The 24,953-nt window shown below is 59.2% G+C and overlaps 1 protein-coding gene across 5 annotated transcripts; it reads right to left on the reverse strand.

Moving 5' to 3' along the window:
• On the reverse strand, positions 1-24,567 carry TNKS1BP1 (tankyrase 1 binding protein 1). 5 transcript variants are annotated; one of them, XM_082478329.1, is made up of 13 exons: positions 24,412-24,567; positions 21,150-21,257; positions 19,444-20,077; positions 17,885-17,954; positions 12,492-13,859; positions 8,372-10,497; positions 2,686-3,052; positions 2,319-2,469; positions 2,080-2,207; positions 1,507-1,590; positions 1,225-1,382; positions 916-988; positions 1-431 (listed from the first exon to the last, which is right to left on the reverse strand). In XM_082478329.1, exons 2-12 carry the CDS (start codon positions 21,241-21,243, stop codon positions 928-930), a joined length of 5,241 nt encoding a protein of 1,746 aa, XP_082334455.1. In that variant the 5' UTR covers positions 21,244-21,257; positions 24,412-24,567; the 3' UTR covers positions 1-431; positions 916-927. The 5 variants fall into 5 exon arrangements, with proteins under 5 accessions (XP_082334455.1, XP_082334456.1, XP_082334453.1 ...); XM_082478330.1 differs by having other exon boundaries at positions 1,507-1,593; positions 24,412-24,565; XM_082478327.1 differs by lacking the exon at positions 24,412-24,567 and adding an exon at positions 21,579-21,735 and having other exon boundaries at positions 1,507-1,593.
• Positions 24,568-24,953: the final 386 nt, after the last annotated feature.

A 24,953-nucleotide genomic window follows, 5' to 3' on the forward strand; every position in this document is an offset into this window, starting at 1 on the left:
AATTCCCAAAAAAACTTTATTGTTTCAAGTGGCAAAATGGTATCAGTTTCTGTGGGGCGCCTGGCAGGGCGGAGGGAGACCGGGGGTGGGGCTGGGCTCCGCCCGTTACAAAAATCAAAGGCTTTTATAAAAAATGCTATAAACTGGTATCAAAAGAAAACCCAGGGGAGGCTGGAGGAGGAAGCAGAGAGGGAGGCGGGAAGACAGCGAAGGAGGGAGGGACCTAAACCTTTGACCGCTAACAACTGGTTGGGAGGGAGGTGTGAGGGGAGTTGGGACGGTGATACAAAGTGCATAACTGTGCCTCCCCAGACGGCCCCCGGAGGTGGAGGGGGCAGAGGCTGCAGCCTGGGGCATTGGGGGCTCAGCAGTCTCCTTGCCGGGGACCCCACAGGGACAGGCACTGCCTGAGACTGCCAGATGGGAAGGACCTGCAACAGGAGGAAAGAGAAGAGGTCAGGCAGAGACGTGGGAGTAGAGGAGGCGCTTCGGCATCTCTCCCCCACCTCTCCACACCCCCTCCACCGCGCACCCGCCTCCCCACACCGCAGCCTGGCTCCCCCAGCGGAGCCTGGCGCGATGGAGACCCTGCTGGGCACCTGGAGCCTAGTGAATGCACCCCAGGGTCCCAGATTGGAAGGGCGGGCAGACCACGCTCAGGCCACCTAAAGGGCACGGGGGACCCTCCTTGAGCCCAAGAAGGAAGGTGGGGATGGACGTCCCCAAGCCAAGGGACCCGCCAGGTCTCTGGAACTTGGCCTCAGCTGCCTGCTTCCAGCCTCACAGAGAAAGAGGGATGGAGAGCTCAGGTCTAGAAGAGGGTCTGGGGCCTCCTGAGTCCTCCAGGGCAGGCCCTCTTCAGCCCTGAACCCACTCCCAACCCCAGACAGGCCCAAGCCCAGCTCCTGCCCTCACCTCAGTGACTTCTCAGACCTTCTTCTTCTTCAACTTCAGGGCTTGCAGCCAGTTGGGCGATGATCCTTCTGACCTTGAAGGCAGAGGGCGAAGGTCAGAAGGGAGTGGTAGGGACAGAAACGCCCCTCCCACCGGGAGAGGTGGTCTCGGGCTTGGTTAGAGACCAGCACTCTGGCACCAACTGAACAGAGCAGACTTGGGTCATGCCAACCATCTCAAAGCCTCAGTTTTCCTCTCTTGTAAAGCAGGGTCTTCCTTTTAAGGCCAACGCAGTGAGGCCAGTGAATGCCCGGCGCTTAGGTCACCTACCCTGAGGATTTCTCTGGCTTGGGAGGTAACGCGAGGGGCTTCCCCAGCCCCGGGACCTTGCAGGACTTGGAGCGATGGATCACGGGCTCCTTCTGACTCGACTTGCTCTCTGTCGTTTCCCCCTCATCAGCCGAGCGGTTCCGGGAGCGCAGCTTGGCCTGAGAGACAAGCCAGGTGCAGACAGATGTCAGAGGGGCAGGGAAGAGCAGCCACAGAAGGCTAGGCCTCCTCCCCAGAGTACGCCGTCCCCAGAATCAGGCTCAGACCCCCTCCACCTCTCACCCCAGTGGATGCGAAGTCGCTTAGAGATGAGCTTGCCCCGAGAGCTGAGCCATGCCTGGCACACAGCAGGCCCTCAAAGAGACACTGCTGAAATGAATGCAGACTAACTGGGCTGGACAAAGCCAGCAGTGGCTTCCCGTCCCCGCGCCTCTGTTCCCTCTGTCTCCAATGTCTCCCCGCCTCACACCCTGCACAGCCCACTCCTCCACGCACCTCGAAGCTACAATCACGTGTTCACAGGAGGCCTTCCCCAATCTACCCTCCCATCCTGCACCCACTGTCTCTCCCTCCCTCTGAGCAGGCCCACCTCTTACCTCTACCCCCCCCGCCCAGTGACACCTAAACTTCTCCCTTCACCAGGGCTAATGATGGCACGGCTCATGTCCCGCACTACCCTGGGAAGTTGTGGGACACAAACACGCCTTGTTCTTCCTTCCATCCCACTTAGCGCGCAGCACAGGGAGAGCAGAGTGAGAGGAAGAACAGGAGGAAGGGGATCGGGAATGAGAAGATGGATGGAGGGAAGGCAGGCTGGATGCAAGGTGGTCAGATGGCCCCGTTATCAGACGGTACCTTCAGGGCTGATGGGCTCAGGCCAGGAAAGAGGTTGACTTTCAGCCCCTTGGTCACCCGTGTCCGGCGGTTCTGAGGCTCCTCCACCACTTCCTCGTCTGAAGATGGTACACGCGAAGCCCGCGGCTCTGCAAAGGCCCAGAGAAGAGCTCAGCACAGGCGGCAACCCCAGACCTCCCCGCCCCTGCACCGCCCTCAGACACGGACACGGATGTCATCACACGATACCCCGGCCCTACCTGTAGAGTCCTGGAACAGCCTTGCGTCCGACTCTGCCACCTCCGACAGGCCCAGCGTGCCCCCAGGCCGGATGGCCGGGGCCCGGTGCCCACGCTTGCGCCCCAGGTTGGCACGGCTCCGATACATGGCACTGTCAAGGATCTCGGTGTCCTGCTCGGGACAAGGGTAACACCACTGCCACCGTCTTCGTGGTCCTGATCCATCCCAGGGGAGCCCCTAACAGCCTCGGGCTGGAGTTTCCTGCTTTCTGCCTCCGGGACTGAGACTGCTCAGGGCCCACACAGATGAGAGAGGCCTAAGGGACGAGTACCCCCCCCATACCCCCGACAACATCCCACCCACTGCCCTGGGCTCCCCTCCACTGACCTCGATGAAGGAGAAATCCTGACTGGTGGAGCTGGCGGGAGGGCCCTGGGGGGGCCACTGGGGGGTCGGCGTCCGGTCCTGCTCGCTCCGCCCAGTCCCTGCAGGGCCCCAGGTGCCGTCCACCTCTTCTGTCTGGCTGGCTTCACCATCGGGCTGGGGCCTCCAGGAGGGAAGAGGGTCCCGGCCAGGGTCCAGGGGCTCCCCCTGGTCAGCGCCTGCTGTGGCCCCTTCCTCCTCTGACAGCTCCCTGAGGCCCGAGGTTGCCGACTCCCTCCGGGCCCCGGCCCTGGAGCTGCTGGCAGCCAGCATCTCCTCCAGCAGGCCCTGGGAGCCGGAGGGCGGGAAGCGGGCCAGGCATCCGCCAGGGCTGCAAAGGACCAGAGGCCAAGGTCACGTGGGACCACATCTCCCTCCCCGAAGGGCGCTTTCCCCAACCTCTCCCTCTCCCTCGTCCATGCTTCTCCCTCCCGACAGGCGCCTCATACAACACAGCACAGAGGGCAGCACCTGGGCCAGCCTGGCGGGTTCAAATCCCAGGTCCACCACTTACTGAGACTTTGGATGAGTGCCTTCACCTATAAAAGCCTCGGGGTCTCCTAACTACAGAATCACTGGGGGACTGGAGTGAGACTCTAAAGCCCCCAGCACAGTGCAGAGCCCTCGGTATGTGCCCTATCAATAACGGTTACTATTACCACGACCGTCGCTGTTGTTGATGTTGTCAGTGTGTCCCTCCCAAGGGCACCAGCTTGGGTGGTCACTCTCCTTGGGATAAGCCAGGCAGCGGTCCATCTGCCCAGCCTGCCTCTTCGGCCCCCACCCTCCGGGTCGTCCCTCCCCGTGCCCCAGTCTCACTGAGCACCCGACCCTCACAGATGGCTATGTGTCCGACTGTGTATCTGGACAAGCTGTTCCCGCCTGGAAGGCTCCCCCACTGCCTCTCTGCTCACTCTCCCTGCAGTTCAATTCCTCTTCTGAAGCCGGCCGGCTCCCCTCCCCCAGCCAGCGCTCTCCCCAGCCCTGCAAGCCCTGGCTTCTACCTGCCCCAGCCCTGCAAGCCCTGGCTTCTACCTGCCCCAGCCTCTGCCTCAGAGCCCGTGGTTCCTTGTCCCCACTGCCCATCTGTGAGCAACTCAAGGGCAAAGACGGGCCCCCTGCCACCTTTGTGCTCCCAGCCCTCGGCCCAGGGCCTGGCCAGGAGCGGGACGGAGCAAATATTTGCCGAGGGAATGAGAGGCTGGGTCACCTTGCACCTCGACACAGCGTCTGCGTCTCCTGCCCGCAGCTCCCTGAAAGCATGACAAGAACACACCAGGCACAGCACACCACTCTCACTAGCTCACGTTCCTCACACGAGGAGCCTGTGTTGCCCAGCTGCCCCCCTGAAACACACAGATACACCTGAACACTCTCACGGCACATCTCCTGCAGGGAAGTGTGCACTATTCATTGGTCACTCCTTCCACACACACCTCGAACCCACCACACCACAAGCACAGCAGAGCCACACCCGACACACACACACACCGTGCACACAGGCATGGGAAAGGCGGGCAGGACAGCACCCCGGAGCCAGGCCACGAGTCCCAGATTGGAGGGGAAGAGCGTGAAGCAGGTGAGTCAGTACCAGGCCAGAAGGGGACAGGGCAGGAGAGAGCGCGTGTCCGTCTGTCCTTCCACAAGCTGCTGACAGATGGAAATTAAAGCAGTCTTGGGAGGGAGGGAGGGAGGGAGGAGGCGGAGGTAGCAGCAGAAGTGCAGCAAGGCAGCGGAATCAGGAGCAGCCCTGGAGGGGGGGGCCAAAGCCAGCTTACCCCGCTGCTTAAAATCAGGGAGGCCAGGGAGGGAGGGGGCAGCGGCAGCACCCCACCCAGCCTGAGGAGGCCCTGCCCACAGCCTCTCCCGGGGTGAGGCAGTGAGGAGGCTGAGGGCAGGCCCCGAGAGCTAAGGGGACGTGAGACAGCGGACGGGTGGATGGGAAGATCCACCTCCAGAGCGAGACCTGGCCCGGAGCCACGTGGGCAGAGGGCAGAGGGCAGAGGAGGAGCTCGGTGGGCTCTGGGGGGGACCACGGGGTGGGGGAGGGGAGCATTCATCCCTGCCCGCTCACCCTCCTCCCATCCCGGGAGAAGCTTTCCTTCTCCTTGTTCTGGGAGCACCCAGAACACCTATAACCTGAGCCGCTCGCTGGCAGGGAGCAGGGCAGGAACCCATCCCGAGCACTGGCCCCTCCGGCACACATATGGGCTGCACCCCTTGCCTGTGGCCTTGGCAAAGTTACTGATCCACTCTGAGCCTCAGTTTCTTCATCTGTAAAATGGGGATAATATAAGTACCTATACTTTGCCGGGTCTGTTGGCAGAAATATACGCCCAGCACGTAGTTGGCCCTTGACGAATTTTTAGGGTAATCATCCTCGTGCTCAACACAGGTTCCCGGCCTGAGCACTTGTCTCATACCATCTCTATCCCTCGCCCACCTGGACTTAGAGGCTCCTGAGGGCCGGGACTCTGTCCAACCCCACGCCCACAGCCACTCCAGGTGTAAACACGGGGATCGGCATGTAGTAGATGCACAAAAAATCAGTTTCCTTGTGTTCAAGGCTCCAAGACCGAAAATGGGAGAGGTGAGGACTGAAGCTGGAATGATGTGTCTAAAGGGGCGGCAGCTGACCTTGACCCCAGAGAGACAGGAGGAGCACCCAGAGAGACGGTTACAGGGCTGGGGCCCAAGGGAACATGAAGGAGCCCACATTCACAAGCTGTGGGGCCTTGAGAAAGTCACACTGCCTCTCTGGGCCTGCTTCCCCCCCCACGGAATGAAGGAGCTGGCCTCAGTATCCCTGCGGGTCCTCTCACATTCTGTGAAGACCCCCCCCCGCCGCCAAATGGCTGGGAGGCTTCTGCCTCGCTGCGGCCTGGGGGAAGGGGCAGGAGATGACCAGGAGGCCAGAGAGAGGAGAGGGCAGTGCAACAGCTCTCAGGAGACCCAGGAGCGCCACTCCCACCAGGACGAGGTGACCTAGACACAGAGGGGAGGGGCCTGATCTCTCCCCGACGCCGCTCTTGTCCCAGTTATATGGACAGTGGTACAGCCAATGACCACCAGCAGGGGAACCTTCGCCCCACACGGGATGATAACCAAAGTGTCTTCCAAGGCCTCAGTTTCGGGACAGCCCCTCACGTCCATCCACACTTGCAAAACAGATACAGATACTGGCGGTGAGCATTCGGTCAGTGACGACCGCGTGCCAGGCAGGTTTCTATCACTTCCTGTGTATGAACTCCTAGCCCAACTCCAGAAAGAGACATTGCTGACTCAGTGACCTTAAGCGGGTCACACCACTCCCCGACCTGCTAACCGGAGATGATAAAATCCCTTTCCCGCTTCACAGGGTAGGTGTGAAGATCAATGCTGTGGGTGTCGGGGGTCGATTACTCCCAATTACAGACAAGACACAGGAGGCCTGAGCAGAGACGGGACTTGCCCAAGGTCACAGGGGTGGTGGCAGAATCAGGACCCAAACCTGGCACACAGGCCCAAAGCCAGCTGGCTCTGAGCTGTCCTCAAGGACTTCTCGTTACCAGGAGAACCTTCAAAATTTCCTCTAAAGAGCAACTTTCCAGAGGGTAGAATTTCCCTAAGTCAGATGCTCAGAACACCAGCCCCTTGGATATTAGTCAAATAAGCTTGAGAAACATCACATTAGAGAAAGATATACAGGTTTCCTTACTCCTGTGCTTCAGTGCTAATATCCATACTCCTTAAGTCTCCTGTACGCCCACTGAGTACACAGTGGCGTTTTCCAACCACACAACATGGCCGGAAAAACCCAAGCATTTTCAAGGTGTGATGGGGACCGGAGCTCAGAGAGCTGAGCGCTGAGGACTCCCAGCTTCTCTGCCGATACCCTTCCCCTTCCCCAACCCAGTCCCCCAGCCGGCCTCTCCCTCCATCCTAAACAAGGGGAGATATTCTCGCTTTCCCCCTCCCAAGGCCCACCCCAATCTTCGGGGAAAGGTGGAGGGCTGTGGGTCCCCCTGCGTGGTAGTCTAAGAGCCTTGAACGCAGTAAAGACGCAGAAGTGAGAAAGAGACATTGCTGGCTCGGTGACCTTAAGCGGGTCACACCACTCCCCGACCTGCTAACAGGAGATGATAAGATCCCTTTCCCGCTTCACAGGGTAGGTGTGAAGATCAGTGAGGTGCAGTGTGCAGCTGAGCATGGGGCACTGTGGAGTTCTGAGAAGTTCTGAGAGTCCCGGGAAGCGGAATCCGGGGCAACCATGGGGAGCCTACACTCTCCTCCCACCAGGAATGTTACAGCTCAGAGAGGTCCAGCAACTTGTGCAGGATCCCCGGAGCCTGTGGACTCCTGGTCCCGGGCACTCAAGCCCTTCCTGCAGGCTTCACCTCTGCCCACACTCCTCCATCTCCCCCTCAGCAGCCTGAGCCCCCAGGATACTCCCCGGGGCATCGTCCTGGCCCCAGGCTCTGTCCACCTTCCCCTCTCCCTCCTCCTCAACCCCAAATGCCTCTCCTGACCCCCCCCCAACACCCCACCGATTCCCTCTAGACACTTCCTGGGCCCTCCTGCCCCCCTCCCACTACCATCAGCCCCTTCCACTTCTAACACAGATCCCATCCAACACCCCCCTCCCTTCTTCCCTTCACGCCAGATGAGAAGCTCCAGGGTTGGAAAAGGTCAAACCTGCTACTCAGTCAAGAGAATTAAACCCAACCTCAGTGGATGGAAATGTTAGGGAAATAGAAACAATGCCTTTTTAGCACCCTTACCAGGTGCAACATCACCTCAGTTGGTTTTAGAACAGAAAAATCTCAGGGACAGACTGTGGTTGGCTCGGAAAACTATCGATTTGTTTTTTTTTTTTGGAAAGTTATTTTTCAGAAACTCTGTGCATGGAGGCCAAAGTCATGGGGCCAGGAGCCAGGTCCCAATGCCCTTCAGGTTCTTTTTCTTTTTTTTTTAAACCAGGGTTTATTCTCTGTTGTTGTTGTTTTATTTTTTATTTTATTTATTTATTTATTCATTGGCCATGCCACGAGGCCTGTAGGATCTTAGTTCCCTGACCAGGGATTGAACCCCGGGCCCGCAGCAGTGAAAGTGCAGAGTCCTAACCACTGGACCGCCAGGGAATTCCCGCCTTTCAGGTTCTTAAACTGATGCCCTCCTGGGCCTTAAGACAAGGCAGGCAAGAAGCACAGAGATCCTACCCGCTGCAAGAAGCAACGAGTGCCACTGACGTGGAGCGCTCAGGCCAGGACGATGCAGAGTCCTCCGCCCCAAGCCTGTGAAAGCATCCGTGTTCCCTGGTCCTGGAGCACCTGCGGCTTCAGGACCGAGAGGCCTTGGGAACAGCCACCAGAAACCAACCAAAGACAGGACATATCCTCCAGCATACTCACAATCACCAAGGAAGCCTAAAGCACGGGTTGCAAAAGTCACACCTCAACCATCACATTCATCGTTCAAAAAAGGAACTCACCTGTATGTATGTCAGAGTTCAGTTTAAAAAATAAAGCAAAAATTCACAGTCCAAACCACCTCAATTTTCCAAACACTACAAGTTCTTGGGGGAAGGCAGTTTCTATCCCCCTTACAAAGGATGCACTTTTCGGACAGCCATCACTCCTTCCCTCCCCACCCTGGGATGGCGCTCCCTTACCTGACTCCAAAGCCGGGGGATTCCCCTGCCTCTGATCCGGGTTCCTCGGGGCAGACGGCCACGGAAGGCAGGGGAGCGTCTCCGCCCTGGGTCTCTGGCCCACTTGTCTTGCCAACTCCCAGCTCCCTGGCCTCCGAGGGGTCTCTGGCCTCCAGGCCAGGGGACAAGACGCCGTCGTTCCTCAGGCCTGGTTCGGGGGGCTGGCTGACCTCCCCTACCCCATGTTCCCTGGCCTCACTCCGGGCCCCCAAGAGCTCCACGTTCCGGAGCCCCGAGTCCTGGGTCCAGTCCGTCTGCCCCACTCCACACCCCCGTGGCCCCCGGGAACTCTCAGACTCCAGGTCGCAGGGCATCTCCAAATTCCTCAGGCCCAGATTGTCGCCCCAGTCCACTTGGCCCGCCCCGAGCTCCCTGTTTCTCAGCCCTGGGTCAGGTGTCCAGTCTGCCTGACCCACGCCGCGCTCCCTTGATTTAAGGAACTCTCCTGCCTCCACACCTGACCAGTCGGTCTGCCCCACACCACTCTCTCTGGCCTGGCTGTGGTCTCCTGCCTCCCCCACTGCCGCCAAATCTCTGCCCCTCAACCCGACCTCAGAAGTCCAGTCCTTCTCCCCGACTCCGATGCCCCTGGGCTCCACAGACCCTCCAGTCTCCAGACGGCCGGCCAGCTCCACGTCTCTCAAGCCCAGGTTGTCTGCCCAGCGCACCTGCCCCATGGCATCCTCCCTGGCTTCACTCAAGCCCCCGGAACGCACACAGCTGGACACTTCCAAGTTCCTAAGGCCCAGCTGGTCCCTCCAGTAAATGGTCCCGGCCAAGGTCTCCCCGGGAGGCACAAAGTGGCCGCCTCCTATCTTGCCAGAAGGGCTCAGGCCAGCACCGCTCGCTCTGTCGTTGCCAATGATGCCAAACTGATGGCTCCTCTCGGCTGCCTCCACGCGGAAGTCGCCGCTCCAGTCCCGCTGCCCTGGGCTGAAGGCCACCGCCTCTGGCTGGGGGACAACGCCGAGGCTGAAGTCACCGGCCCAGCCTCGCTGCCCCCCCTCCCTGTCTTCCTGGTCGGCATCACCGGGGCTCTGGCCCCCTGCCTGCTGTCTTCCCTGCAGCCCTCCAACCTCCTGGCTGGCACCACCTCCTTGCCAGCTGCTCTGGTCTCTCTGTCCCAGTGCCCCATCCTGTGACTGGGGGCTGCTGGGGCTGAACAAGCCCCCGGACTCAGTCTCTTCAGGCCAGCTTACATCCCTGCTGGCCTCGCCCAGGCTCTCTCTGCCACTCAGAATCTTCTTCTCAAACTCCTCGTCCTGTTGTTGGGCTTCCTCGGGGCTGAAGCCGGCACTCAGGGCTCTCACTCCGAAGCCTCTGTCCCGGGAGCCGAGGGCCGTGGAGCTGCCACCGCGGCTGTAGTCTCTCATCCAGGCGCTCTTCCCGAAATCCTGGCCCGGCTGCTCTGCACCCCGGCTGCTGCAGGTGCTCAGGGAAGCATCGCTCTTCCCGAACTCCTGGTCCTGCTCACCTGCGTCCCGGCTGCTGCACCTGCCGAGCTGGTCCTTCCTCTCCAATTCCTGGCTCTGCTCATCTTCACGCCGGCCGGCGTAAGCACCCAGAGACTCCCTCTTCCCAAATTCCCAGTCCTGAAGGCTTGCATCCTGACTGCTGTAAGTACCCAGAGAATCTCCCTTCCCGAATTCCTGGTCCTGGATTTCTACATCCTGGCTGGAGGAAGAGCCCTGGGAATCCCTCTTTCTGAACTCCCAGTCCCGAACATCCCCCTCTTGGCTCTGCGGAGTGCCAAGCTGGGCTGGCTTTCCAATCACCCGGTCCTGGGCCGCGAGGCCCCCTGGGGCCGACACTCCACTCCCATCTTGGCTGCCGACCTCCATCCCCTCCTGGCCGATGCCACACCTGCCGGCCCACTCCCTGGAGCTCCCCTCCCCCACTCCGTGCCCGCACTTGTTGGTCCAGTCCCTCTCTCCAAGGCCTGGGTCCCCTCTAGGGCTCGCACCCCCAAGGCCATAGTCCTGAGAAGTGTCTTGGGACCAACTGGAAGGACTAAAACTGCTGGGATGTGTGTCTGCTACAATCCCAAATTCACTCTGCAGATCTTTCTGGGCCCAGCCAAGGAGTCCCTGGGAATCAGGAAAAAAGAGAGAAACAATCAGGGTGAGAATCAGTCCAGAATGAGAGAGTCAGCACTGCCTAGTGCCCAAGAGCCCCACTTTGGCTACAGAAAGCCTGGGTCTGGATCCCAGCTGTGTGACCTTGGGCAAATCACTTAACCACTCTGGGCCTCAGGGTCCTCATCCTTAAATGGGGTAATTCCTACTACGTGGGGTGGTACAAGAGGATTAAACAAAATCATTTAAGCCAAGTACTCAGCATAGCGCCTGGCGCACCATGGACACTCAATCGATGATCCCATGGTCATGTTTACAGCCCTTGGGCAACACTTGGCAAACCGCCAGGAGAGAGGCTGCCTGGCAGAATGGTCTTCACATGGGTATGGGGCTATACTTTCAGCAAGGAGAGATCAAGAACTCTAAGCCCCTCCACGATCTCCTTTCCAAGGCAAAATCCCAACGCCACCCAACACCCTTCTAGCCCCCGGGAGTTCCCAGCCCCTTCCTCCCTAAGGAAAGCACCCTCCTGTCTAGGCCTCCCCGGGAAGACCTCTCAGTCCTCGCCCACCTGCCCGCCTGCCCGCCTGCCCGCCTGCCCGCCTGGGAGGCAGAAGGGACAGCCTCCTCCTGCACAGGGGAAAAGACCCAGCCGGGGCTCCCGGCACCCCACCCCACACTCCCTGACTCACTCCTGCGGGTGGGGGAGCCCTGGGCTCAGGGCTGCGGAGCCAGCCAGCCTCATCCCGCAGCGCTGCGTTGGCCAGCAGCCTCTCCAAGATAGACATGCTGGGCTCCCCGTCCCCAGGTCGGGCCATGGCCCCTGCCTCCTGCCCCCTGCCCGCCCCAGGCTACTGGGTGCGGAGGGTGCCAGGACAGGGCTGGGCCGCTCCCCTCGCCCGGACCTGTCCGAGTGCTCCGGCTCTGGCTCTCGCTGGCCCTGGCCCCGCTCCCTCCAGAGCAGCTGCAGCTCCGGCAGCCCCGCCCAGAAGCCAGTTGAGTCACCCACATCCTGGGACAGACACACCTACTTCAGGAGCCAGCCTGGTCTTAACTCCTTCCTGCTCCTCCTCCTCCCCCCACCTCTGCCCCCAGAGGCCCCCAGGCTCCGCCCTCCTTCCAGCCCCACCCCTACCAGCCCAGGCTGGGCTTGAAAAATACATTTCAAAAGCCACCTGGACCCCAGCCCTGAGATTCTGGGGCAGCCTGGTAGGAGAAAGGGCACTGGCCCTGGAACTGGCGCTCTGGCCCTGGCCCAGCCACCAACTTGCTGGGTAACCTTTGCACAAGGCTCTGCCTCCTCGGGGCCTCAGCTGCCTGTCTACAGAGGCAAGTCTGAGCTTAATAGTAATAACGTTCATAAAAGGCAACACTCACCAAGCACTCGTGATGAGCCAGGCACTATTCTTAGTACTTTACAGGTACTAAGGTAACCGGCACACTACAAGGTAGAGCTCATCACTGTTCTCCCCATTTTACAGATGCAGAAACCAAGGCACAGGCAGAAAAGTCACTTGCTCAAGGTCACACGTGGGCAAAGAGCAGGGCCAAGACACGAACCCAGGCAGTCGGGGTCCAGAGCCCATAGCTCTAACTGGCTATGCTGGTGCCCTTCATAATGCCACCCATAATAATGTACTGAACACTGTTTGCCAAGCATTGCACCCAGCGCTTTCCATGTCTATCTTACCCACAGTACAAGCCTAAGAGGCAAACGTTATCATTGTGAAAGGACTCTGAAGCTTAGAGGTTAGGGTATGTTCCCAAGACCAGTCAGCTGGTGGATGCTGGAGCCAGATAAGAACTCACACTAAACCCTAAGCACCGTCCCATACCCTCTGCTCTGCCAGCTCTGCCAGACGGTACAGCTCTGAGGGGCACGTCCTAGGTGCCCTTGATCATGGCTGGATCCCAAGCTCTGATCACATAAAATCCATGTTGACAGAACAAAGCCCTCCGGAAGTCCTGGCCTCCATCCCAAGCCCCGCCCCGTGCCCTGTCCTCACCTCAGAGCAGGCACTTGGGGTCTGTGTGTCCTTCAGCTCAGATCCAGCTCCCCGCCTTGCACCTCCAGCACTGGGGGGTGGTGAAGCCAGGAGGTCATCCAGCCAGTGGGAGCTGCTCTCAGGGCCTGCAGGCTCGGGGGACGCCCTACATGGGTCTTGAACCTCTGTCCTGGGTTGGGTGGTCTCAGCCTGGGCCAGGGTCACGGCCTCCTGCTCGGCAGGCAGTGCCTGCCCAGGGTCCGGGATGGCGGCAAAGAAGACACAGGGCTGGTCACGGGGTGCTGGCTGCTGCTGCCCCAGGACCGGCTCCAGGATGGGCAGGGTGGCCTCCCTGGTGGGCAGAGGAAGCAGGGATCCCTGTCCGGGCAGGGGCTCCCGTTCCTCGTACCTCTCCTCTGCCTGCAGCAAGACTGGTCCAGGCGGGTCCCCTGCTGTTGGCAGGGGCTCGAGGGGGACAGCTGGGGACTGAGGATGGCTCTCCCCATCGCCCTTTTGGGTTGGGGAGGTGCCCGGACCATCCGCCTGCACCCAGGAACCAGGCCTTCCTGGGCCCTCTGGAGCTGGCGGGGCCCCTCGCGCCTGCTGGGACACTCCTTCCTCCCTGCCAGCTGCAGCCCAGTCTCCAGCCTCTGCGGCCTCCGCGGCCTCCGCGGCTTCAGTGATGGGGGAGGGGGGCGGGGAGTCCAGCCGCCACACCCCTAGACCCGAAGGCCGCGTGGGGAAGGTCCATTCAAAGGACTGTGACAGGCTCCAGTTGGACTGTGTCTCACTCCCAAAGGGATGATCCAGGGCCGAATGGCTCCCCTGGGTTTGGGGCAGGGCAGCCAGCGAGCCCCCCAGCTTCTCCTGGTCTTCGCCGGGCGGCCGGAGCCCACCTTCAGAAAATCGGCGCTGAGCCAGGCTGACGGGACGCAGGTCCTCACCCTCTGTGGCCGCCACCTCCCCAGATGGCAACGTCCAAGGGAGGTCTAGCAACTCACCCCCCTCCGTCAGGGGTTGGGGCAAGGCGGCTGGGGGCTGCTCCGGGCTGCGGCGCCCCGAGAGCTCCTGGAGTGGAGGGCTGCTGGGTCTGGGGGCCTCCGGGGCTCCCAGAGAGGGGAGCCCCGGAGTAGGGGGGTGGCAGGAGCCCTCATCAGGAGGGGCCGCAGCTGGGGATGCCGGAGTCTTGGGGAGGCAGGGAGAAGCGCCGGAAGCTGCAGGGCTCTGGGCTTCTGGAAGCTGTGAGTGGCGGGGAGAGCTCTCATCGGGTGAGGAAAGACGGGGAGACTCGGGGGCCGAGCTCGAGGCTTCAACGGGGAGGCCTGGGCTGGCGGAGCCTCCATTCTCCAAGGTGGAGCCTGGACTGGAGGGGACCCGGGGCTTGGAAACCTGCAAGAGAAAGGTCAAGAGCCATCACTCACCACTCAGCTGGGTGGGGGGCCCGCTGCCACCCCCACAGGGACCTCAGGTCAGCGGCCGCCTCGCATTCTCACACTCCACGGAGGAAGCCCGGGAGCAGAGGGAAAGCCACCCAGGATGGCCGCAAGAGGCTCCCACAGGACTTCGAGTGTCTTAAACGTCTCGGGGTCCACAGACCCCTCCTTTTGGCCCTCTCCCCACAAAATGCACGTCGCCTTATTCACACGGTATCACTCACACCACTTCAGGTGGTTCAAACCCTCCCGCCCACACCCACCCACCCCAAAGCGCACCTAAGGCTCTTCTAAAGGGTCCACGGTTCATGGGTCAAGAACACTGGCTTTACAAAGGGAAAAGGAAAACTGGGACTCTGGCTGTCTGTGTGTGCGGAGGTTCGGCCTCAGAGCAGGACTCCAGGCCCCACGCAGCTCCAGACCAGCTCCCAAGAGCAGCTCCTACCTCCCAGGGGTGGCGTGGAGCTCTGCACCCTGCTCTGTGTGTCACAGTCTCGCCTCAAGGAGGCAGGCAGGCCGGCCTCAGCGTTCAGGTGAAAGGCCCAGGGCACGGGAAAGCACCTGGCCCAGAGCTACCCCTGGCCCGGCCCTTGTAAGCTGTGTGCCCTCCTGCACAGAAGTCACTCCGAGCCTCAGCTTCCCCATCTGTACCCTGGGGCTGGTGGCAACCATGTCCGTCTCACGGTTAGGTGAGGATTAACTAAGATTTGTGCACATGGCCTTTCAGGATAGGACTTAGAGGAAGAATGGATGCTGTGGGACACTGGGGCCACCAAACACCTGGCACTCCTTTACCCCTCCACTCAGCCTGTCCCCAGACGGCAAAGTGAGTCTCGCTCTACCTGACCTCTGCCCACCCCCAGAGATCACGATTCCCCTGCCGCCCTCTCGCCAATGGGGCTATTTCTGCCACATCATCACCCACTGGGTCTGGGCAGGGGGAGGCATCCTGCTTCCTTCTCAAGGCCAACTTCCATTCCCTCCACCCTCCGTCCCCTCTACAAATCTCTGGTTAATTTAAAGCTCATGCCCTTGAACTACACCAGCCAGAACCCCTCCTGTTAGAGCCCCCTACAGACCCCTCCTTCCCTCAAAAGCAGAGCTCCTGGACCACTGCCACCCTCCCCAGCGCTACCCCTGTTATAACGCATAGTGATTCCAACAGTCACACCGTCAACCCACCCAGCATCCTGGCTCCGGTCCTTGCCCTCCTCTTCCCCGATTACTTTGTGACCCACCTGTCCCCAGGATCCTACCCTAGACCTTGTCCTTACCTGTAACGACTGCTCCTCCACAACCTCATTTTCACGTGTCCCACTCACCCATTCCCACCCACATCTGTCCACCTCCCTCTTTCCATCCCCCACCCCGCTTAATCCCTCAGCCCCTCTGAGAAGCACAGCCACTAACCCTCCTTCCTTCTCACCGTCCGACTCCCTCCCTTCCTCTCTTTATCACCACTGATGTCACTTTTTTACACAGCTCCCTCCCTCACCCTACTGCTTAACCTGTTTAAATACACGGCTCTCCCCACCTCAAGGCTGCACCCGGGCAGCTGTGCTGGACGTGGCTGGAGAAAAGCACACAACCAGGACGGCTGGGCCCCCTGCGGCTCATCCCCCCTGCCCTCAGAGGGCACCCCTGCGGCCCAGCAATCCCACTGCACACACCCCCCACCCCCCAGGCAACGCTTTCCCATCTGGTCTCCTCAAAACTCCATAGTTCCTCCCGGGCTCTCTCAGCTGACGGCCTCGCCCCCCTTCCCTGAGAACGCAGGGGCCGTGGACGTAGGACACCCACACCAGCACCCACAGCCCCGCCGCCTGCACAGGAGCCCAAGCACCCTGCTCCCTGCCGTGGTCGTGAACTGTCCTTGCTCAGAGCTAAGGCCAACTCCTCCTCTCTCTGTCCTGCATCACTGATTTTTCCTACTCTACTGGATCACTTCCATCAGCACACAAACTGCTCTCGTTTCTTCTGGCTTAAAAAAAACAAAACACACAGTGCTGTTGACTCCTCCTCTCTCCCTGGCTACCACCCCTTTTCCTTAAACACAGGGCTCTGCATTCAGTATCTATCACCACAGCTTCTCTCACCCATCCTCTGCTGAAGCCCCTCCAAATGGGCTTCTCCCCTCGCCCGCCATCCCACCGCTCTGGTCAAGGTCACCCATGACGCCCTGCAGCTAGCTCCCACTTCTCAGCGCTCATCTTCCTTGCCCCATGGGGAGCGTCTGACCACTAATCCGCCCTCCTCCCGTCTCCCGCTCCCCCTACCCCCCCAGTCCTGGAAGCTACTAACTTCATTTGGCTTCCAGAGCACTCCACGCTGGCTGGATTTTCTACCTCACCGCTGCTCCTTCCCGCTTCTTCCGAGCTCCTCTGCTAGGCCTCCTCCTCTTCCCTCCTCCGCCTCACCCACTCCCTCGGTGATCTCAGTTGTCTTTACTACCATCTCTACACTGACAAGGCCCTGCAGCTCCAGACTCAAATATCCCACTGTCCCCTCGACGTTTCCACTTGCATGTCTACAAGGCATCTCCAACTCAACAAATCCAGAAGCAAGCTCCTTTGATCTCCCCCGATCCTGCTTCACCCTAAGAAGTCCCCTTTTCCGTAAAGGGTAACCTTCTGATCACTCACCTCAGAAGCCCTGGAGTCACCCTTGATTCTGTTCTCTCCTCACATCAATCTATCTGCAAATCCCGTCCACGCCACCTTCAGATCCTAGACAGAGGTCACCACTGCTCGCCGTCTCCACCACGGGCTATACCTCCAGAGTCCATGACCCCATCATTTCTCACCTGGGTTATCCCAACAGCCCCCTAACTAGTCCCTGCTGCTGCCCTGGGCTCCCTGCAACCAAGAGGGCAGGGTGACTCTTTACAACTAAAACAGCAGAGGTCACGCCTCTCCTCCAGCCCCTCAACGGCATAATCCCCTCACGCAAGCAAAGGTCCTCCTAGGGGCCTGCAAGGCTATCACCTCTGGGTCCTCCCTATCGCCCAACTCCTCCTCTCTCACTGCGATCCAGACATCCAGGCTTCCTTGCCGGGAAGGTACCAAGTTCTTCATACTTACAGTTCCCTCTGCCAAAAATGCTATTCCCCAACATCCACATAGCTCACTCCATCCCCCTCTTCGTAGCGAGGCCTTCCCCTGTTACCCTCACCCCAGAACCCTTCCAGGTGTCCCCAGCACCTGTCTGACACACTACACATCTGCTGGCTCGCAGGGATGTCTGTGTTGGCATCTGCCTCCCCGCATTGGAAGGTGAGCTCCCTGAGAGCAGGGGCGGTCTTTGTTTCGTTCTCTGCTGTTTCCCCAGTACCCAGGTCACAGTAGTTGCTCAATAAATACTTTTGGACAGACAAATGAATGGAGTCAGGTCTCCCTCATGGGGCAGATAGGACAGCCTCTGGCTAGCAAGGGCTCTGTGAATAAGAAGGACCACCCTTCACATCACTTACTCAGAAATTCAGGCCGTCTGCCCTCTGAGCACACTGTCAGGAGAGGGGATGTAGCAGGAAACCCCCAAGAAAGGACTCTTCCTCTCTTCTGAACCCTGAGAAGGCAATCCAGCCAGGGAGAGCCGACGACTCAGACCCTTCAGATCCTGCCTCAGCTCCTGGGTACGTTACTTAACCTTTCAAGCCCAGGTGTCCTCACCTCTCATATGGGACCAAAGGGGCCTGCCAGCTAGAGTTATCAGTCAACATTCCTGGGATGTGCCCAGCACACAGTAGGTAATCAAGGACTGTTGTTCTGGACACTGTAAGAGCCTCAGGGCCTGAGCCACACTTAGCCAGGGTGGCCTGGAAGTGGAGAAATCTGAGTCCCAGGGCCAGCCCTTGGGCCAGTCACCTCCTCCACGGCCTCCGCTCCCCCACCTAAACTACAAGGAGGTGGAAGAGATGATCTCAGATGACCCTTCCAGCTCTAAAATAGCACGGTTCTGATTCGCAACCGGAGGGTAACTCACGTCGGTAGGTGGCTCAGAGCTGGCCAGCTGAGCCAGGTCCCCGTTGAAGGCCAGGTCCGAAAGGGGGTTCCTGTGAGGGAGAAAGAGGGGAAATGGAGGCCTAGAATGGAAAGGCCTGTCACAGGGTAGATAAGGGAGAGCTGATCACGGGTCTGCCTAAGCGACTGCAACTGCATCCAGTGTTAACTGCCTCCCACCTCCCACGGGCATTTCCTACTGGGGGACAGAGACGCTATGCAGTTTCCACAAAGTGCCCCAGAGACAGTGCCTGTTCCCCACCTGCACACCGAGGGTTAAGTTCCCCCAACTCCTTTGGGAAGAGGATGCAGCTTGCCCAGACCCCTCCATGGCCCCCAAAAAGATACCCGCCCCCCTTCCCTTAAGGGGTTAATGTTCTCCTGCCACCAGGGAGAATGCAGCTGGTCCTGCTGCCCTGCCAATACTTCTTGAGGAATTGCAGGGGGAGGGAAAGGGGGAAGAGGGAAGAGTGATTTTCCAAGGTTGAAGTTGTTCATTTTAAGCCTGGCTTGGAGCAAAGGAGGGGAAGGTGAAGGGCGGAACCCAGCCTGGACAGGGGGTGACCTCCTGGGAGCCCAGGCCTGGGACAAAAGAGTTGATAGGAGGCCCCGCCTTCCAGGCACTTTAAGGTGAGAGAGGGGAAAGGCTGGAGGGCAGGGCAGCGCAGGGTAGGGCAAGGGTCTTACCTTCCAGCTCAGCTCAGACCACAGCGGCCCTGCCCTCCACAGCAGCAGGAGTGGGAAGGGGCCTGTGGGCCCAGCAGAGCTGCCAGGGGTCCAGCTGCCAAGTGCCTCAAGCAGCTCTCCCTGCCCTGAGGATGGCCTCCATGCAGCTGACAGCCCTCAGCCTCTTCCAGTGCCCAGGGGCACCTCCTGGTCAGCCTTCTTTTATATACTGGCACCAACTCTAGGCAAGTATACCATACGCAACAGTCTCCAACCTAGCTGTACTTCCTGTGCGTTGACACTAGCTGGCCTGGCATCAAGGTGTGTTCGTGTCTTTCCTCTCCCATCAGACTCCTCCTTACAGCCAGACCGTGCCCTCCTCAAACTGACACACTCACACACACACACACACAAGCACCTGGCACACGGCTGCACCCACAGCACGAGCTAGCAGTTAAAGTTAAAAGCACACACTGGAATCAAACAGACCCGAATTCAAACCCCAGCTCTGTCTCTCTCACTTGCTAAGGGACCAGGGGAAGTCACTTTTGAGCCTCAGTTTCCTCATCTCTAAAATGGGTTTAATATTCCCTTCACAAAACAGCATGGCTGTGGATTAAGTGAGGCAGAGATTGGCTCTCAGTATAAAAAAAACCCTGAAAATAAACTTCCATACCGTACATTTGAACTCTACTATAAACATACATCAACTCTGTATAGAGAACTATCATTGTAAAAAGAACACAGTAGCACTGTCTGCTGGGGGAATGTTTTGTGACTCAGACCTAACCTAAAAGCGAAGATCACAATCCCAGATGCAACTACCCACTTTGTCCTCCAGGCTGCAACCAAACATACAGCCTCCCACCCCCTCACCTCTCCTCGGGGGTCTTGCTGGGCTCTTCAGGGAACTCTGTGGGAGACTTTGCCGGCCCCTCCTGGGCCCATTCCCTGGAGAGGGTCCCACCATCCTCATCCCTGGGACCTGTGGCCACACCATAGGTCCTGGGGCCATATCTTGAGCTGCCATCATGGTTAAAGGTGAGGCGGGAGCCCCAGAGGCGGTCAGGGCTGGCCGGGACCTCCTTCCTCGGCTGTTCCATCTTGGCCAGGATCTCTTCCACTGTGGTGGCTGCAAAGCGCTCCGAGGCTGGACGGAAGGGCGCGGGCGCCTTCCGCACACCCGTCGGGGCGGCACATCGAGCTGGAGGTGTCAAGGGGGCTACCTCTTCTTTCCCAGGCTCCTCTTTCACAGTCTCTCGGGTGGCTTCTCCTCCAGTAGGGGTCTCAGCCATAGGCCTTGGTGCAAACGGAAGGGGACGCTTGCTGCCACCATAGGGCTGCGGTCCCGCCAGCATGTTCATCTTGCGGGCAGAAGGCAGCTCGGCCAGAGGACCCCGGGGAGGCCGAGGCCCAACAGGCACCAGCAGGCTGGGCTTGGCAGGCAGGGCTGGCTTGGCGGGCAGGGCTCGGGGTTTGGGCTTGACAGGGGGTTTGGCCCGAGCGTCACCTACCAAAAGGAAAGGGTTGGTTGGGGGGATGTCAGAAGAACAGCAAGCAGAACTTCATCTCCCACCGTACAAACTCAGAATGTTCACATCCTTCTAGGTACAAGTCAAATGTCACCTCTTCCACGAAGCCTTCCTTGATTTTCCATACACATGCCAGAAACATCTTCCATCTCCAAATTCCCAAAATGTCTAGTCAATCCCCCTTATAAGCTAAAGCTATTTAAGGGTCCAGCTGGCAGCTATTTCTCCCTGTACCCACTTTGCACCTAGTGCACGTTCTTAACAAATGAATGAATAAATGAGCAAATGAGCTAATAAATGAGTACCTGCCTACCCATATCAAGTAGTCAGCCCATCATCTCCCCAATGTAGTCCTCTCCTCTTACATGATACTCTGCTATACTACCATTCACAGTAAACTTGTTATCCCAGCTCAGCTTCCCTACTCTGCCACCCTGCTGCCCCCTCCCCCAGGGCACACCCAGGCCACCTCCCCACTGTCATCCGGTGTGTGATCAGGAATGCAAACTTACTATTGACCTAAGCCAAAAAGAAGTAAATCTGGTATAGGAGGAGGAAAAAAAAAAAAAAAGACCAGAAACCCATCTTCTATGTAAGGCGTTTCAATACCAAATAAAAGACCTTGAATTACTCATGGCCACGGCCCTTTTAATAGAATCCTTCATCGCCCACTCATTTGGCTCAGGGCAAGAAAGGCGTCTAGACAGGGAGCCAGGAGGCCTGGGTTCAAATCCATAGGTGCATGCCATTTCCCCCCTAGGCCTCAGTTTCCTCCTCTGTCAAACATGTGGTTTGATCCACGCCATCTCAAGGTTAGTCTGCTCTCCTCTGCTGGAGAGCTATGATCTCAAACAGTTCTGAAGGGTCTCAGTGGGAGCTAAGAACCTTTCAGACTCATCCTGCCCGTCCTCAGTACTCCTCCCTCCCTCCCTCCCACTGCACAGAGTCATCGTTCGCCCAACGGCTCCAAGACAGAATGGGGGTTCAAGCCTCCGCCCCTCCCACCCTCCTCCCAGCCACCCCGCTGCCCCACCCTGCACCCATAGGTACCTGGCTCAGAGCCAGCAGATACCAACTCCTCCTCCGGCTCCCGGGGCGGTAGGGAAGCCATGGCTGTGCCTTCCCTGAGAGCAGATACTTTCATCACATGCGGCGGACCTGCGTGAGAAGTGGGAAGCAGAGGGGTGAGCTGGGGTGGCTGAAGACCCAGGAAAAGAGAGAAAGCAAAAGGGTTGGGCGCTGGCAGTAGGCTCGGTGGCGAGGGACGTCTCCTACTTTTGGCAGAAGCAGAGTTCGGGACAGGAAGAGGGAACTTGGGGGGGGGGGCTGGGGGAGGTCAAGGGAGGTCCCCAGCCGCCACACCCTCCACACTTCCCAAATCACTCTCCAACTCTTGTCTCCTAACCCTAAAGTCCTGGAGCTTCAGGGAGCCACGCACTGCTCCCTCCCGTGGCCATTTCTCCGTGGCACCCCACTTACCTCTCCCAAGGCACCCCCCGGGGTCCGGTGGCCCCACTCGAGGTATCTACTCAGGGGCAGAGTAAGAGGTCCGCAAAGTCTGAAGTCTCTCTGTGAATCACCTCATGGGAGACGGGAAAAACCCGCTCCCTCCTCCCCAACCTGGGGCTCCGCCCCACCGCCTGCCTGCCTGCCTGTCTGCCTGCCTGCCTGCCTCCCCCTTCCTGCTCACCCTCCTTCTCTCCCTCCCTCCTGCAGCTGGGAGTGGTTCCCTCTCCCCCCGCTTCCCCCCTCCTCCTTCCACATCCCTGCCCCACTCCCGCCTCCTTCAGAGCTGTCTCATCCAAACACGGAAAAATAAGGAATAAAAAGTAAACATCTGGAATACATTTTTTTCTTTAATTTCTCAATCGCTTTGGCTTCAGCTTGGAATTTGATGAGGTAAAGTCAGGGCCTAGTCCTGTTGCCATAGCAATGGCCTCCCACTGGATTTCCAGAGCCTCGCCAAGAGGAAGGAGGAGCCGGCCCAGGCCTGGGCTGGGAGAATGGGACAGGGCTTGAGAACATCCGGGGGGCGGGGTGGCTTGGGGGAAAACTCCCTAGGGTTCCCTTTCTTGGACAGTCACAGTGGGACAGCCTCAGCCTATGAATGTATGTGGGCATCACTCACCAGCCTAGACTTGACCTGAGGGGTTTTGAGGGGAGCTGAAGTAGAAATGTTAAACCTAATGACACAGCCCTATGGTAGAAGCCAAACGGGTGCCCCTCCTCTAAGCTTGTAACAGAAGCTTCAAGTCTGCTACACCAGATTCAAATGCTGGATGGATCTACCACTTTCTAGCTCTGTGACCTTAAGCACATTGCTGATTTCTCTAAGCCTCAGCTTCCCTATGTGAAAAACACAGTTACTGAGACTGTTAAGAGGCTTACATGAGGGACTTCCCTGGAAGTCCAGTGGTTAAGACTCCACGCTTTCACTGCACACTGCAGGGGGCACAGGTTCTATCCCTGGTCAGGGAACTAAGATCCCACATGCCATGCAGCGCAGCAAAAAAAAAAAAAAGAGAGAGGCTTACATGAGAGGATGCACACAGCTGCTGACCACAATGCCTAGCACCTAATAAGTGTCCAATGAATGTTGGCCATTATTAGTATGATTCCATTTAGTGTCACCAATAAGCTAACACATTGGTGACCACCTCCTCCTTTCCCCAAACCACAGGCTTCCGTTGTTCCAGACCACTCCGTCTCTCCTGCAGGCCCCAGTCATGTCACCTGCTCTTCAGACACTTCACCACCTCCTCAGTTCCCACCCTGGCTCCTGAAGCACCATCCCACCCTCAAGACCCCCCCAGGTTGACGGAGCCCTGCCCCTCTTGTTCCAAAGGAAGAGGGGTATTTCCTATCACCTAGTGTGTCCACAGTCAGTGAGGATGACCCAAACTTCTCCAACCTGCAAGGGGCACTGCCTTCCTCAAAGTCACCCACTCCAGCTGTTCTGGCAAGACAGCACCAAATCCGAAGGGACCTCAGGTGTCCAACCATTGCAAAACCCACCCACCTCTCACTTTTACCCTGCCCCAGCTTGTTTGAAAGATGGGAGGGAATATGAAGGAGGTAGAGAGATACCCATGATTGTCAATCCCTTGGTCAGCCAACTACCACACAGGATGCTCACTGTGGGTGGGTGGGTGAGTAACTGTGCACAGCCGGTCCAAGTGTGCATGGAGGAGGGGCACATGACGGGAAAAAATAAAATTAAAAAAACACAAGATTGTTTCCTTGTCCCTGAACATTATTACCAGGGACATGGTGTGGGTGGTTAGAAATGGAGAGGAACTGGTCCAGAACCGAAAAACCCTTCACCTGGGGGCCTGGTGGACACCTCAGCAGTGTGAGGAGCTGCAGCAAAGAAGCTGCAGCTCGCCTTCCCCAAGAGGAGGGGGTCGCAGCAGTTCAGAGGCCCCAGCCAGGAAACCCAGGGGAACAAGGCCAGAGCCCAAAGCTGTAAAATCTCAGTGGCTCTGAGCATTCCCAATCCGTAAGAGTCAGGAGGAGACTAGCTGACCCCTGGGAGCACAGGCCGCCAGAAGGGCAGGGGAGAGGCCAGGCAGCTCCAGCCCCGGGGCAGAGGCCCAGAGAAGCATCGCCGCAGGCGGGGTCAGCCCTATAGACCTGGGATCTCCGGCCGGATCTGGGGCCAGAGAGGTCGGAAGGGACAGCCTGTAAACTGCTGGAGGAGGGAGGGCCAACGGGAAGACGGAACAGCCCGGGGCGAGGGGCCGTCTGGTGGGGCCCAGTGGGGAGCTCTGGACACAGAGGGACGGCAGCAGCCTGAGAGGAGGAGAACAGGGTAGAAGAGGAGGAGGAGGGGGCGGCGGCGGCAGAAGCAGAGAACCTGTGCGCGGGATGTGGAGCAGCCGGCGAACAGACGAGGGACTGGGGACAAGGACCGGGTGGGGGCGGACTGGGGTGCTTGGGGGCGTGCCGAGGGAGCCGGGGGAGGGGGCTAGCGCAGGCCCGGGGGTAGGGAAAGGCGGGGGGTCCCTCCAGCAGCTCCGCCCGCCCCCGGCTCCTCCTCAAGCCCTCTCCCCCTCCCCCCTTTCTTCTGGCTCGGTCAGCACGAGCTCCAGACCGTGCACCCACCGCCCCCGCGCACACGCGGCAGGTCCCCTGTGTCCCCCGCCTACCCCGCGCCCCCGGCCCCTGCAAACTTTCCTGGTGACCCCCCCCTCCCTCCAATCTCAACCGAGGTCCCGACTGAAAAGCGCCCACTCCTTCCATGCCTCTCCCCCGCCCCCAATGCCGGACCCCGCCCCCTCCTTCGCCCTCCCGCCCGCCCCCGCACACTCACGCGCTCCCCCAGGATCCGGCTCCGCTCTGCTCGGGCTCGGCACCCCGATGCCAGTCTCAGCCGCCGCTACCGCCGCCGCTACCGCCGTCACCGCGGGACCAAGCCAGTAAGAGCTGTGGCGGGGCCCCGCCCCTAGCTCCGCCCAGGTCCACGCCCCCAAAGCGCCTCATGAATATCCATGAACCGGTAAAAACCGGGAGTGGATAGACCGTGCAGAATCCGCCGGGTCGTACGCAAATAGGCGCAGCCCAGGTACTCAATTATTAATGAGTCTTGCAAATGAGGGGCCTGCCACAGGCTGAGACCCCGGCGAAACTGACGCAACTTAGCGGCTGAGGAGCGCTTGGGCAAAATGGCCACCGAGACGACTGCCTAGAGAGGAGACTGCCTTAGGACGGCCCAATTCTCAGGCCCAGCCGCCTGTACTGATTGCAGCACCATAGAGTCACGGCTAGAGAAAAGGTAACCATTGGCGGACTAGAGAGGCTTCCTGTGCAAACACCTAAGAGCCTACGCAACGTGGCCACTCCACGTGTATAAAT

Source organism: Balaenoptera physalus (genome assembly GCF_965194825.1).
Source record: "Balaenoptera physalus genome assembly, chromosome: 10".
In the NCBI taxonomy this organism is placed as follows: domain Eukaryota; kingdom Metazoa; phylum Chordata; class Mammalia; order Artiodactyla; family Balaenopteridae; genus Balaenoptera; species Balaenoptera physalus.

Bases quoted from the DNA above. Each gene is read 5' to 3' on its own strand.
- TNKS1BP1 (XM_082478330.1), bottom strand. From the start codon at position 21,243: ATGAAAGTATCTGCTCTCAGGGAAGGCACAGCCATGGCTTCCCTACCG. The intron at 3,053-8,371 runs GTAAGGGAGCGC...GGTCCTTTGCAG, and splicing joins TCCCCCGGCTTTGGAGTCAG to CCCTGGCGGATGCCTGGCCC. The intron at 2,208-2,318 runs GTAGGGCCGGGG...GGGCCTTTGCAG, and splicing joins GCTGTTCCAGGACTCTACAG to AGCCGCGGGCTTCGCGTGTA.